Source organism: Eschrichtius robustus, chromosome 1, assembly GCF_028021215.1.
Source record: "Eschrichtius robustus isolate mEscRob2 chromosome 1, mEscRob2.pri, whole genome shotgun sequence".
NCBI classification, from domain to species: Eukaryota; Metazoa; Chordata; class Mammalia; order Artiodactyla; family Eschrichtiidae; genus Eschrichtius; species Eschrichtius robustus.
The window spans coordinates 29896502-29910810 of record NC_090824.1 but is presented as its reverse complement, the minus strand read 5'-3'; the positions used below and the strand labels follow the sequence as shown (position 1 = coordinate 29910810).

General features: G+C 43.9%; 1 protein-coding gene across 1 annotated transcript in view; it reads left to right on the top strand.

The window, feature by feature from the left end:
* The window catches only part of RGS6 (regulator of G protein signaling 6), a 564680-nt gene that overhangs the window by 472993 nt on the left and 77378 nt on the right, over positions 1-14309 (top strand). Inside the window, exons 7-12 of the mRNA XM_068562720.1 lie at positions 1286-1350; positions 4922-4998; positions 7710-7791; positions 9209-9283; positions 10762-10860; positions 12502-12563. Coding sequence (XP_068418821.1) covers positions 1286-1350; positions 4922-4998; positions 7710-7791; positions 9209-9283; positions 10762-10860; positions 12502-12563 — 460 coding nt within the window. The remainder of the gene's footprint in view (positions 1-1285; positions 1351-4921; positions 4999-7709; positions 7792-9208; positions 9284-10761; positions 10861-12501; positions 12564-14309) is intronic.

Here is a 14309-nt window from a genome sequence, read left to right as displayed (position 1 = left end):
AATGACCCCAAATTAATGTAAAATATACAAAGAAACATTCATTCAACAGCCTTTTGAGGTAGAATGAAAGGTTCTCTTTGATTATCGTTCCCCATAATTTGAGTTTCTTTCTTAAATAAACCACACTTAAACCATCCAGTTTTAACATCTTTAAAGTGCATCAAGAATTTTGAAAATACATTTAAAGCAACTGTATGTTGGCCCCGCTCAGATTTCTACTATTTTTTCATGTTTTTTTCAGTTCTCTCACCTATACCAAATTCATCAGCAATTGTCTTAGCTGACTCTCCTTTATCAGGTTATTCAAAAACCATTCAACTGGATCGTCATAGAAACAACAACGCTCTCTCTTTTCACATTAATTTCACCAGGGCGTGTAATACTAAGTGAATGTACATTATTAAAATAACAAGTATGCCTAACATAAGCAGGTTTGAGAACAAACACAATTGACTCTCACCCACAGACTCGACTGTGTGCGCAGAAGTGTGGGCATACAGAGTAGGCTGCTGCCAGAAGGCTCCAGCATATCATAGGCTGCATCAGGAAATTTTTCAGACCACATGGAGGAGGTCGGTTAACCCAGCAAGGAGTTGACTAGAGTTCCTGGTATAATTAAGTTGTCAAACAGCAGGTCAGCCCTGGTCCTCTCGGACCTTCCCTCTTGGTCGTTCTATTGTTCATTCATACCATTCATCTGTTATATCTCCCCTGGGTCGTTCTACTTGGCACTAGAGAAGGAAGGAGATACCGAAGAAGCAGAGGTAGGAGAGGAAGTGATGAAGGCCATGTTTGAGGAAGAATATCCTGGCAGCTGAGGGCTAAGAGCCCTTCCTGAGCCTGGGAAGAGACACCTAAATTGTCCTCCCTTTCCACTGTCCACTCATTCCACCTGGCAGGCCAGGCCCTGGTGCTGGGTGCAGGGGTTCGTGCTGAGCAGGACACAGCCTCTGCCCTGTTTGGGGTGAAACAGAGTGAGGAGGATGAAGGGGGTTGTCAGGATTGGAAGATGGGGGCCCTCATCTGATCCTGACCTGCAGATAGATTCCCAGAGGTCAGGTGTCATGGCTTCCACATAGAAACGTATTCTTGACTGCACAGGGTTGGGCACATAGAGGGGAATGGCTGGCTGGCTGGCTGGCTGGCTGGATGGATGGATGGATGGATGGACGGATGGATGGATGGTTGGATGGATGGATGAGTGGATGAACAACTGGGTGGGTGAATTTACGATTCCACCACACTGCTGGTTTTGTATATGTCGTAATTTCTCTTCTTCCTTCAGCCATCTACCTCTGTAAGAGGACAATGCAGAATAAAGCAAGGCTGGAACTGGCAGATTATGAGGCAGTAAGTACGATTCTTTTCCAGGAAAGGTGTGGGAGGAGAGTGTAAAATACCTGCAGTTCTTTCTCAGCTTGTATTTTTCCCTTTTTCCCTCCCCAACCCCTTCAGACAGTGGAAAGACAGTCTCTTCTATTTTCCCTCTTTTGTTCTCAGCTCCTCTTACCATCACAATAAATTGCTTCTTTAAATAAAGGAATCTCAAAACTCAGCAATAAAAAAAACAACTCAATTAAAAGTTGGCAAAGGACTAGAACAGGCACTTCACCAAAGAGGACATAAGGTTGACAAAGATGTTCAGCATCATTAGCCATTAGAGAAATGCAGATTAAATCCATGGTGAGATACTGTTACACACCTATTAAAATGGCTAAAATTAAAAGTACTGATAACGCCAAGTGCTGGTGAGGATGTGGTGAACAACTGGAGCTCTCCTATATTGCTGGCAGGAATGCAAAATGGTGCAGCCACTCGGGAAAATGGTTTGGCAGTTTCTCATAAAGTTCAACATACACATACTATACAACCAAGTAATCCCACTTTTGCATACCTACATACATACCCTAGAGAAATCAGAACTTACGTTCACACAAAAACCTGTACACTAATGTCCATAGCAGCTTTCTGTGTGATAACCCAAAGCTGAAAACAACTCAAATGCACTTTAACAGGTGAATGATTAAATGAACTATGCTACAGCCATGTAATGGAATACTGCTCTTCAGTGAAAAGGAATAAACTATTAATCTAACCACTTGGATGAGTATCAAAGGCATTATGTTGAGTGAAAGAAGCCAATCTCAAAAGATTTCAAACTGTGTGATTCCATTTATGTGACACTTTTGTAAGTACAAAACTATCATGAGGGAAAACAGATCAGTGGCTTCCAGGATGCATCTATAAAGAGATAGCACGAGGGAGTTTTGGGGGGGTGATGGAACCATTCTGTATTCCGATTGTGGTGGTGGTTACATGAATATATACATGTGTTAAAATTTATAGTACTATACACGAAAAGAAAAAAAACAAATTTATTGTATGATAATTTTTTAGTTTAATATATGATAGTTTTTTAAATTGCATCTTCATACCCGATTCACCTGTGCTTGGCAGTAAATGCAAAATCTAAGGACCAAATCCAATCCAGAAGATAAGATGTATGTCAGATGGCAATATACTCTCCCAGCTTTCCTCCACCTCCACCTTCTTTACAAGGTGTGATTTCTTGCAGAAATTGGAGACCCAGCCACACTCATATCCATTCCCATTTAACAGAGCCAAGGCACAGAGAACTTGAAGATTCACAGATAATGTTTTAAATATTTAAAATTTGGGGTTGCAAACTCTTTCCCCAAAACCACACTTTGTATGGGTCACAGGAAACCTAGGATACTGGCCAACTTTTCTCATACCCTCCAGAGGAGGTGTTGCTGAGCCATGGAATGACTGAAGAGCTGGCAGCTAGGAGGAGGGGCAACGTTAGGGGCAGTGAAGAATCCTCCCCTGGATAATCCAGCGTGAACACACCTCAGATCCACCCACCTCCCCAATGTCCCTCCCACTTTTGCTGTCTCAGTCTTCCAAACCAAGCGTGAGGCCCCACTCTACCAAACCTTGTCACCCTTGGTTACCTACACCCAAGCCCACCAACACACTGAGCCACCATTCCCCTCTCTGCAGCCCAAGGGGAATGTGCATGCCATCAGAGAGCAGGACCGGTGCATGGCCCTCCACCCTCTTTGATCCCACTGGCATCACAGGACCTGTGAATGGGGGGAGAAAGCAGTGCAGGTTGCAGTGCAAGAGTTTACTGGGAGCATTGGGACCTGGCTAAAGTTTGCTTATCCAAGGGAGCTGTGAAACATAAATCTGTTGGAACGTTATGATTTTCCCAGGCATCCCTAGCATGGCGGTTCTGTGGCTCTGAGCTTCTTAGGCACCCGGTCCCTGCCCTATCTGCCCTCGTGCACCAGCAATCACCCCTCTTCTAGAAGACTGCTGTCTGACTCTTTGTGCGCCCAGTGCAAAGGCTTTAACTTTGGCATGACTACATCACTTCCTGAATATGACCTACAGAAGCAACCCAGACGGCAGAAGCATGTGGCCCCTCCATCCCATGTCTCCCTTCCCCGTAGTTCCCTTGTTTAAAAAAGCTCCTAAACGGAAACAAGACAGCACCAACTCCTGAAATATTTTATTCTGTTTTCTTTTCTCTTACCCTATAATATTCTGCTTTGGTATTTGTAAAGAATATGGTGTTAAGATGTTCTTTCAGGTTGAAGTTCTGTCAAAAGTGGTTAGAAACTAAAAAGACATTTTGTTTTCAAAATTCAGTAATTTTATTAATTTTTTCTGATTACATCGTCCCTTTGTAAAAACAACAATTCAAACAGCAAAGAAAGGAGAGAAAATAGCCTGCAATCCTTCTGTCCTAAGCTTTTTTCTGTACATACATTTTTTTTTCTAACAAGAAAACTTGAATCACACCACAAACATTATACTGTAAGCTGCTTCTTTTCCAGTCATATACTGTAGGGATGTTGAGAATCTTTCCATATCAGTAATAATCATCTACATTCTCATTTTTAATGGCTGCCTAGTATTCCATGGTATGACTGTGTCGTTATTTATGTAACTGCTCCCCAGTTGACTGACATTCAGGCTTTACCAGCTTTGCTTCCTGTGAACAGTGGGAAAATCAAAGGGACAGTTTTTTTGAGGTACTCCTACAGCAAGCCTTGGTAATAACTGAGTTCACGTGTGTTTGTCTTCAACCGAAGCTCCTTTTATGTTAATAATCCACTAATGAAGGTAATCAGTTAGTGTTGGCATGAGCTCTATGAAAATACACAGCATAATGTGGGCTCTCGCCTTGCATTCCATCAGGATTAGGCGGGTCATTAGGGGACCTGTCAAACGCCCCTCCCCACCGTCCTGTTGTGCTGCTAGGCTACTCTACAGGCTTCGAGAAAGGACTTCTTCCCTCTTCCTCTAAAGGTGACCCTGGATGCCTTTTCTTTCTTTTTGTTTTGGGGTTTTCCTTTCATGACCATCACAAACCTAGACACTCCCTTCTTTCCCACTTTTGAGTCTGGACTTTCAAAGTTGTTAATGCCAGGTCCTCTGGGTTCTCCTTTCCTGCCACCTTCCTAGCCCTCTGCTTGCTGGAAGACAAGTCTTGAGACATCCATTCTTGGTTTTGCAATCAGTTGCAAAAACACCCCTCATCCCTTCCCTAAATCCTGCATGAACAACTACAACCAATTCTTCCTATCTTCAGTGGCCTTTATAAGTGTGTGTGAGTCGTGCTCTTGTAAAACACACAAGAAAAGAGGAATCAGGGGAACCACAGAGACGTCAGACTTAATGGGTGTGTAAATGAATATTAATAGTTCTGCTCTGTACAGCAGGGTCTGGTGCAAAGTAAGATTGGGTTCACGTCCGGTGGATTTAAAGTGGGGCCCTACTGTTTTGTTGGGAGTAACCAAAATAGATGGCTGCCTTGTAATAAGCATAGCTGTCGATGTGCAAACTTACGATGATTAATGCCTTCTTGTTGATTTTCATTTCTCATTAGGAAAACTTAGCAAGACTCCAGAGGGCCTTTGCAAGGAAGTGGGAATTCATCTTTATGCAAGCAGAAGCACAAGTAAAGTAGGTGAACTTAATAGAGACCCTTGCAAAGAGAAAAAACTCTCTGGAATTCAGAGGTGGTGTGAGAGTGGGGTTTCCTTCCATGGCCAGCCAGCTGTTGTTAGTCACTGTCTCTCTCATGACAGCAACTGAGTAGAAATCAAGTTCAGGATGGATAAGTTGCACCTCTGTCACCCATGGCACTCTAAAACAATTTCCAAAGTGTGTGTTTCAGCAGGCAATGGGGTTCCTCCCAAACGTAGAACTCTGGTTCTAAGAAGATGTACCTAATTCCCAAGGAGATTTCCAAATCTTCTTCTGTGCTCAGAGGCTAAAAACCATCAGACCCACTTTACTTGTTGGTCTGGAAATTTCGTCTTCATAGGAAAACATACTGGAGTTTTAGGCAGGCCAACAAGTGGCCCCTCCACCGTATCTCCCGAGGGGAGGGGTTCAGAACTAATCAAAAATAAGGCACAGAAGTCAGACATTTGGAGTCTGAAATGTCAGATTGTTACTGATAAACTAGTTATAGGACATGATTTTGTATCTGTGACCACAGATCTTTACCCTGGAATTAAACATCCTGGGCAGAGCTGGGTATCTGCAGGGCCGTCCGCACCTCAGGGCAGAGTCCAGCCCTGTAAGTTTACTGCACGCAGAGAACAGGTGTCCTGAGAATAGGCTGACCCAGACAGGGCCCAGAAGGACCGACCTCAGCTTTCTGAATTTCTTTTTTTTTTTAATTTATTTATTTTATTTATTTATTTTTGGCTGTGTTGGGTCTTCGCTGCTGCACGTGGGCTTTCTCTAGTTGCGGCGAGCGGGGGCTACTCTTCATTGCGGTGTGCAGGCTTCTCATTGCGGTGGCTTCTCTTGTTGCGGAGCACCGGCTGTAGAGCGCAGGCTCAGTAGTTGTGGCGCATGGGCTTCCTTGCTTTGCGGCATGTGAGATCTTCCTGGTCCAGGGCTTGAACCCTTGTTCCCTGCATTGGCAGGTGGATTCTTAACCACTGCACTACCAGGGAAGCCCCAGCTTTCTAAACCTCTTCTTTCAAATCTGCCAGTAAGTTAAGTCTACAAGAGATGAAAGGAGGAGAAAGTTGAGAGTGTTTTACCCATATTCTTCCTTCCCAGAGAGTGTAGTGGAAATTCCTTCCTGTCTAAGGAAACAGGAGAAGTGGGTAGTAAATGTCCCCCACCCCACAGACATGGTCATCAACCAGATCCTTTTGATTCTGGGAAATGGACTTGCTCAGGTGCGGTTCTCTCTTGTCCTTTCTAGCAATGGGCTCTGATTTAGCTTCAAGTGATAATGGAAGAAATGGGACAGAGGAGGGGGTGGGAAAGGGATGCTGAGCTGGGAGGAGGTGAGTACCTTTTCTCTGGGCACCACTTGCACCTGAGCCGCCCCCGTGGGTCTTCAGAGGACCCCCTGTGCGCTCTCTGGGCAGTGTGGGTGACATTGATCACAGGTCCGGTCACAGATGGCAATGACTTGAGGTCATTGGGTCCAGTGTGCCACATGGTGTCATCGCTCTCCCCCTCCCTCTGCAGTCTCTACCCCCTCACCCATGAATCCACAGGCCTGCCCACCACCCCGGTTCTCCCAAAGACCCCCGAGGGAGGTGGACACCAGACACTGGATGCTGAGCTGCATCAGGAAGAGCCTTGGTCCCTGAGGAAGGAGAGAGCGGGAGGGTGGGTGAGTGGGTGAGAAGGAGGCAGGATTGAGCCACTCAGAAGCCTCCGGGAAGTGAAGAGGAGGGCTGATTAACACTTTCGGGATCACACAGCATCGAATGTTATAAAAGGAGGGAAAAGTGCCACTTTGTACATATACGGTATTTCTCGATTCACTTTTTTGATGAACTCTGTGATTACATTATAATTGTGGGCCATTTAAGTACACAATAACTATCACAGAAATCACAGGGTTATTATGACTTTATTTCAGTCCAATAAACTAAGTTCTCCCAAGAGAGCCAAGAACCAGCAGTTACAAAGCAATTAATCTGAGTTACTTTTTACTTAGATAATATGAAGTAATAAAGGCTTTTTTTTTTTAAGGCTCTTATCTATGCGATCACAACATAAAGAATCTGTCTGTCTGTCTGTCTGTCTGTCTGTCTTGCAATGTGTACCTCCCCCAGCTGAGGCCAGTGATATTTGCCTTCTAGATCTTGTCACACACTAGGGTTATTACTTTGCTTTTAGGAAGCCAGATGGTTTAAGTGACTTTTAAAACACATAGCTGCAGCATTTTGAAGACATTTCTACTGATTCTGAATCTAAAGCAAACTTTCAAATTTGAGGATGAAACACTACAAGCCTATGGTTATATTCCTTCCCATAATTTGAATATGCAATAGTAGCCACTTTGATGCGGGGCATGTCAACAACTTATGCAGCTCTTAATAATCCAAATCTTAATAATTCAAATGGACAGCTGCATTCCTGAACCCTCATTAGGCTCACCCTGTTCATTACACATAATTGGTCATTTGCAACCTAGCTGAAAACAAGCTCTCTTACCATGTGTGGGCTTCTTGAGGTTTCCTTGAGGGAACTATACACCTATATTGTACAGCTCTGCAGAAAGCAGGGACCACACAGGTGCCAAGAGCCCTGTGCACACTAAGCTCCTAAAAAAGGGAGAACAGAGCTGACACATGGATCAGGAGGAAAAACAGAATTAAAAGCCTCTGATTTCCCTTTTTTCACTCTTTCAGGATTGATCGGAAAAAGGACAAGACAGAGAGGAAAATTTTGGATAGTCAAGAACGAGCCTTTTGGGATGTCCACAGGCCAGTGGTGAGAAAGCTCTGCTTAGTTCTCTAAGTTTTACATTTTCTCTCTTCCTTCGCTTAAAAGAAAAGACTGTCTTTAGCCACCAGGCGTCTCACTCTTAAGAAAATTGCTAAGCTTTGTGCAATTGGTTTTGCCATTCATTCATATCATCTTAGTAGATTTTCTGGAATATATGTCAGTTCCACCTTTTAAAAATTATCCATCCATGAAAATATGGAATTGGAAATGGGGAGCTGTGGGAATTCCACCTGGGGAACTTTGGGCCCTGAAGTTCCCAGTCCTAAATTAAGCAATTTCCATTTCTACTGTCATTCAATTCCAACTTCTAGAATATTCTCTTTCAAATGCAACTGTTGTTGTTACGGTGGCTATGTTCTATGAAGTCGCTGAGAACACTGAATTCGCGGATGCTGAAACATTATCCTGGGAGAGATACAGGGTTAGGTTCTTGCAAGCCTCCAGCCACATTTTCGTCAACCGATCAATACATAACCTTGTTTAAAGTGTGTTTCGGTTTAAAGACACCTTATTTAATGTATACTGTTGATCACTGACATTGAACTCGCAGCCAAGAGCACTATAGCTCACGCCTAGATGGAGCTTATCTAACATACCTATTTTCTCCATAAAGCACATCCCAGCCTTCCTGTACTTAGGAACGCTCGGCAAAATCACCAACAAAAACACAAAAATGTGTAAAACTGGTGCTAAATAGACTGTGCAAAGGACACTTGTTTGCAGCATGAGATGAAATAAGAAGGCACCTCACCGGGAACACGCAGGTCTGGCACCTCAACATTTCTCCTGCTCTGAGCACGTCCACAAATGACCATGAAGGCACCACAAGCCCTGACTTGGGGGTTATAAATAAATTTTAGCACGTAGGCAAAATCACAAATACAAAATCCACAAATAATGAGGTTTCATGCATTTCTAATTTCATATTACTAAAATAAATCTTACATTTTCCTCATGAAATGGAACTAAAATGAATAAACTATGTCAGCCTTCCTCAAGTCTGATTAAAAGCAAAACCAAAAAAAAAAAAAAAAAATTCCCTATCCTGATAGTGGAGCGGTTTTAGATGGTTAGGTATATGAAAGAACAAAGGCTCTGACTGAAGCCATCCGCCAATTTAAATAATAAGTTTACTCTTATAAACTGTACACTGTACTCTCTACTTATCATCCTTAGGTAATATGAGGTAAGCTGTTTTAATTCATATGAGAACTCTGTGGAGGAACACATACTGAAGGTGAAACACCTTTTTAAAAAAAAAAAAACTGTAAATGGCAAAATGGGGGTAGTCATGTATTACCTGTAATGGAAAAGATAAAGATTGGTTCTGATGGTGTCACTTGAGCCAACTTGGAAAGTATGATTTTCACTTAGTAACTTATATGATGATTTTTTTTCTCAGCCAGGCTGTGTGAACACAACAGAAATGGATATCAGAAAATGTCGACGTTTGAAGAACCCGCAAAAGGTTAAAAAGGTTCGCTAGTTTAGCTGAATTAAAAATTCTTGGGATCGCCCCTCCATTTCCGGTACTGTTCAAATAATAATTTACTATTTGTAGTTCTTCCCTGTTTCATCCTTTGAAACCATGTCATTCATTCTACAAATATTTATGGAGTGGCTGGCTTGTGCTTGGCACCGTTCTGGCTGCGGAAATATAGTGGCAAGTCTTACAAAGCCCACAGCCTGGTAGGCATGAAGCAAGCCAGCAGGCAACGGTGGGAAGTACAGGACGGTTCAGGAAGACCAGGAGGGTGCGCCAGACCGGGGGGCTTCCCAGGGGTTTCCATAGCAGGCTCGAGGGTGCAGAGGTCTAAAGGGTAAGTAGCAGTTGGCTCTGGGGAGACAGCAGAGAGGAAGGGAAACATAAGGAACAAAAAGTAGGGCAACACCACAGGCGAAGGCCAGCTTGGTACTTTGACACAAATGCAAGTCTTTTAGTATAGCTAGATCTCCCAAAGTCAAATCACCATCTCACCCCACTGTGAAAGATCCAGTGATCATTTGTGTTTCACTGTACTGGAAGGGGCAGTGGCTCTGTCTCCTCTATCAATATATATGTGACGTGACATATATATCAACTTCTTGAATTTACTTATATATTTTGTTCTTCATTGAGATATTGATGCCCACTGTATTATACTTTAATGTTAGTCTTAAAATGTCCCCATTTAGTCTTTAAAGGCCCCCTAATTCTAATATTCCAGAATTTCATGGAACCCGCATGCACCCTGAGCCTTTCTTGATTTTATAGATTTCAGCTATAAATTGCATACCCTTCAGTGTTTTATTTCTTTCCCAGAACAAAGATTGTCTTTAATCTGTCTCTCACAAAAGGAACAGATTAAAAAGTAGCTATAGCTGTGGGTAAGTGGAAAATCTGTGTCCAGAAAACTGGTCAGCTTAAAAGGAAAAAATCGGAAACCCTGCCATCTCAAGTTTGTACGAGACAGGCATGTCATCTGCTGACAAACAGAAAATCTAGAGGGGATCTTTATCTTCCTGCATAATCTTCAGGAATTGTTCCTGAACTTTCCTGTGTCTCAGAATCACCTGGGGCATTTGATAAAAGTGCAGGTTCCCGAACCCCACCCACGAAGATTCCGATTCAGGAGGTCTTGGGTAGAGCTCGGCAATGTACCTGTTTACCGAGTACCCAAGATAACTCTTTGCAGATGGTCTATGGACTGTATCTGGAGAAACACTGATATACAAGGAGACCATTTAAACTCAATGAAAGGAAGGATTTTCTAATAGTGGTAACTCAAAGATGGACCAGCTGCCTCAAGAGGCAGAGTTCCCATTATTGGAGAATTTCAAGCAGAGGCCACTCCCTTATTGTCAGGATGTCACGGAGGGGATTGGAAGCATGAGATGAGCGCTTGAACTAGCTGACCCTTCGGACCCCCTTCAACTCTGAGGGTGCATGATTCAATATTCTTGTTTCTTCTCTAGTCAGTGTATGGCGTGACGGAAGAATCCCAGTCGCAAAGCCCAGTGCACGTCCCCAGTCAGCCAATCAGGAAAACTACAAAAGAGGACATCCGGAAACAGGTGAATGAATGGGCCACTGCACTCTAAGGAGGAGATGTGGCCAGCTTGAAAACCTTTTGAATGTCCACCTCTGGAGGCTGAGTGTGCTTTGAGTTCCTGGAAAGCACGGTGGAACCCAGCTGTGGGCGACTTGAACCTTTGGGCGCTGTGTGTGAATAATTCACGGAGGCTCGAGAAGACAAATTCTCCACCGAGTTACTCCAGCAGTTACTAGAAAAGGACATAAATGAGTTACCCGAACACCATGGGCTGACTGCCGCAGTCGGGTTTCCCCCAAGACGCTGTGGGAGCTGGAGGCAGGAGGGACTCGTGTCACGGGGTCCTTAAAATTGTATTGCACTTCCAGAGTAAGCCAGCTCAGGACCACCAACTTTATTGCTCTGATTCAAAACGAAGGTTGACAGATAAAGCAAACCCTACCCACAATGCCATTTCAGCATTATTTGGTTCCATGTTATCTTCCTTCATGATGAGGAGTTAACTGGTCAACCCAGGTCACAGACAATGCCTAATTACATTACTGCTTTCCAGGGGTTCACTGGTAATGAAGTGACTTGACTTTACATTATGCTTTACTGGCTTCTAGGGGGCACCCAAAGGCATAAACTGTGAGGTGCCTTCCCTTGACAACTTTATTATTGGGTGGGGAAAAGGAAACAGATGTATGGAAAATAGCTACTCAGTGCCAGTTAAGTACACCAAGCACATGGGCATGATGTAGGTGTGAAAGTTGGATAGGAGGTCACTGGAGATTAGCCAAACCAGATCCTTATGGTGTGTGTGTTACCTCCATTTTGTTGCTAAGCTTTGTAGAATATATACTATATTTAAGTTTTCATTCACTTCTGGGTAAAGAAGATGTGGCAATATATACAATGGAATATTACTCAGCCATAAAGAGAAACGAAACTGAGTTATTTGTAATGAGGTGGATGGACCTAGAGTCTGTCATACAGAGTGAAGTAAGTCAGAAAGAGAAAAACAAATGCCGTATGCTAACACATATATATGGAATCTAAAAAAAAAAAAAAATGGTACTGATGAATCTAGTGGCAGGGCAGGAATAAAGACGTAGACATAGAGAATGGACTTGAGGACACTTGAGGGGTGGGGGGAGGGGGAAGCTGGGGCAAAGTGAGAGAGTGGCATGGACATATATACACTACCAAATGTAAAACAGATAGCTAGTGGGAAGCAGCAGCATAGCACAGGGAGATCAGCTCGGTGCTTTGTGACCACCTAGAGGGGTGGGATGGGGAGGGTGGGAGGGAGACGCAAGAGGGAAGAGATACGGGGATACATGTATGCATATGGCTGATTCACTTTATTGTAGAACAGAAACACAGTATTGTGAAGCAATTATACTCCAATAAAGATCTATTAAAAAAAAAAAAAGACTTAAGCTGTAACACAACACAGGAGAATATGTGACGTAGGCTAAATTGTAGAGTGTGTTTCTTAGTGTGGTAGGAATTTCCAAAAGGGCAAAATGGTTGCTGGAGTGTCGAGTTGGAGGGCTGGAGAAGTCTGTCCAGAGGAGGTGTTTGGATCTTGGTAGAAATACAGGTTTGGGGTTCCTGGGGTGAAGGGGGGGAAAAAATTCCAGTTTGGTCTTAACACCTCTGTTCTGCCTTTCCCCAGGTAACATTTTTGAATGCACAGATTGACAGACATCGTTTAAAAATGTCCAAAGTGGCTGAAAGGTATGTTTCCCCTTAATAATATTACTACTTTCTTCTAATTTAACAAAGGAGAAATGTTACAGGGTTATGGCTAACAAGTGTGTACCAAGAGGCAAACCACAGTCATTTCTTAAACTGATGGGTGAAAAAACTACAGACCCTGTGTGAGTACAGCTAAGATAGCAGGCCTCCCTTGAGTGATGTCAAGAAATGTTCTGTTGCTAAAGCTTTTCAGGGGGGTGGCCGAGGGACCTTGTCAATCAAGGAAGAACATCCTTAAAAGCTACCTAATGCACTTTTACCTTCAGCTACTTGATTAATTCAGATGGAATTGCTCCCTTTTCGGCTATAAAATGCCCAGATTCACTTTATAAGGGGAAAGAAATTACGTATGCCCTTTGAGGTGCTAGCTGCGCAAACAGGAGGGGACTGGTCCATCAGGAGACGTTCCACTTCCACACGCCATCAACCAGCCAACCGCATGGAACCAACTGTAAAGAAAATATTTGGGACCTCCAGCCTGGCTTCCGCCAGGGCATTTGTGCTACAATCTGCACCAGGAGCTGGTTCCACCTTGTTAACTCGTAGGAAACTCAATTTTGTCAACGAAACGGTCTGTGTTTGAACTCTCCGTGAAGAGGCGAGACCACCTGAGGAGTCTGTATGGAATAAATCTGAGCAAGCAGCCCCAAGCTGAAGGTTTGTTCATCCATATGCCACTGGTAAAGCAATGACCAGTATCTGAAAGCTCAAGGGCTTAAGCCGGTCTTACTATTTATTGGCTATAACAGTAAAGTGGGTCCTTTAAGCCCACCTCACACAGAGGGCTGGCTGTGTGTTCAACCTGTAAACCTTTCTCTGCTGGCCCCTGGGTTCATCCACATCTTCTTTCTAGATAAATAACAGCAGATTGAGGCAAAGAACACTCCACACCCAACGCCAAACCGGAATTCACACTTTGCCCTCAGGTGGCCAAGGACATCCCTGGATATGGGCTCATCTCTTTAATGGCATCTTGTATCTATTCCAGGACTTCTCAGTAGTGTCACGATTGACATTCTGGGCCGAATACTTGTTTGTTGCAGAAGGCTGCCCTGTACATGATAAGATGTGTTTCAGCATCCCTGACCTCTACCCACTAGATGCCAAAACCCCACCTCACAGTTTATGACAACCAAAAATGTCTCCAGACGTTGCCAAATGTCCCCAGGAGGGGACAAAATCGACCCCTCTGAGAATCACTGATATTCCCATTTTCCCCAGTGCACGTGCTTGCGAAGGTTGCCATGGCTGGAGCTCACATCTAGACGAGTGTTCTGGGGTCACAGTTTTAGCCTGGCGGCTGGGGAGCCACCGCACCCCACTATCATAATGTGGGGCTTCCGGAGTACAGCCTCTCAGGTTGCTTTTTAGATCTCACTGTGGTTGCCTTTGTCCCAGAAGAGTGCTTGTTAGTGAGATAGCTGGGAGGACCTTGACTCCATTGGTGTCATAGCCTGTGAGGAACTACAAGCTTCTTTCTCTGTGAAAAAGGGATAGAAATGGCTGTCCTGGGATACTGTGAGGGTCAGAGCTAGCCTTGCAAGGGCACTTTAAAGTTTGCAGTCCTAGGAGAGCATGTATACGGGAGCATCTTTCCCTGGGTCTGGTTGCTAGGGTCAGTGGTTTTGAGCGTGATCATCCAGGTGAACGAGGGGGTTAAGAATGGAGATTCCCAAGCCGTAGTGCTAGGGAATTGGATTCAGTGATTCCGAGTAGGTCGAGGAA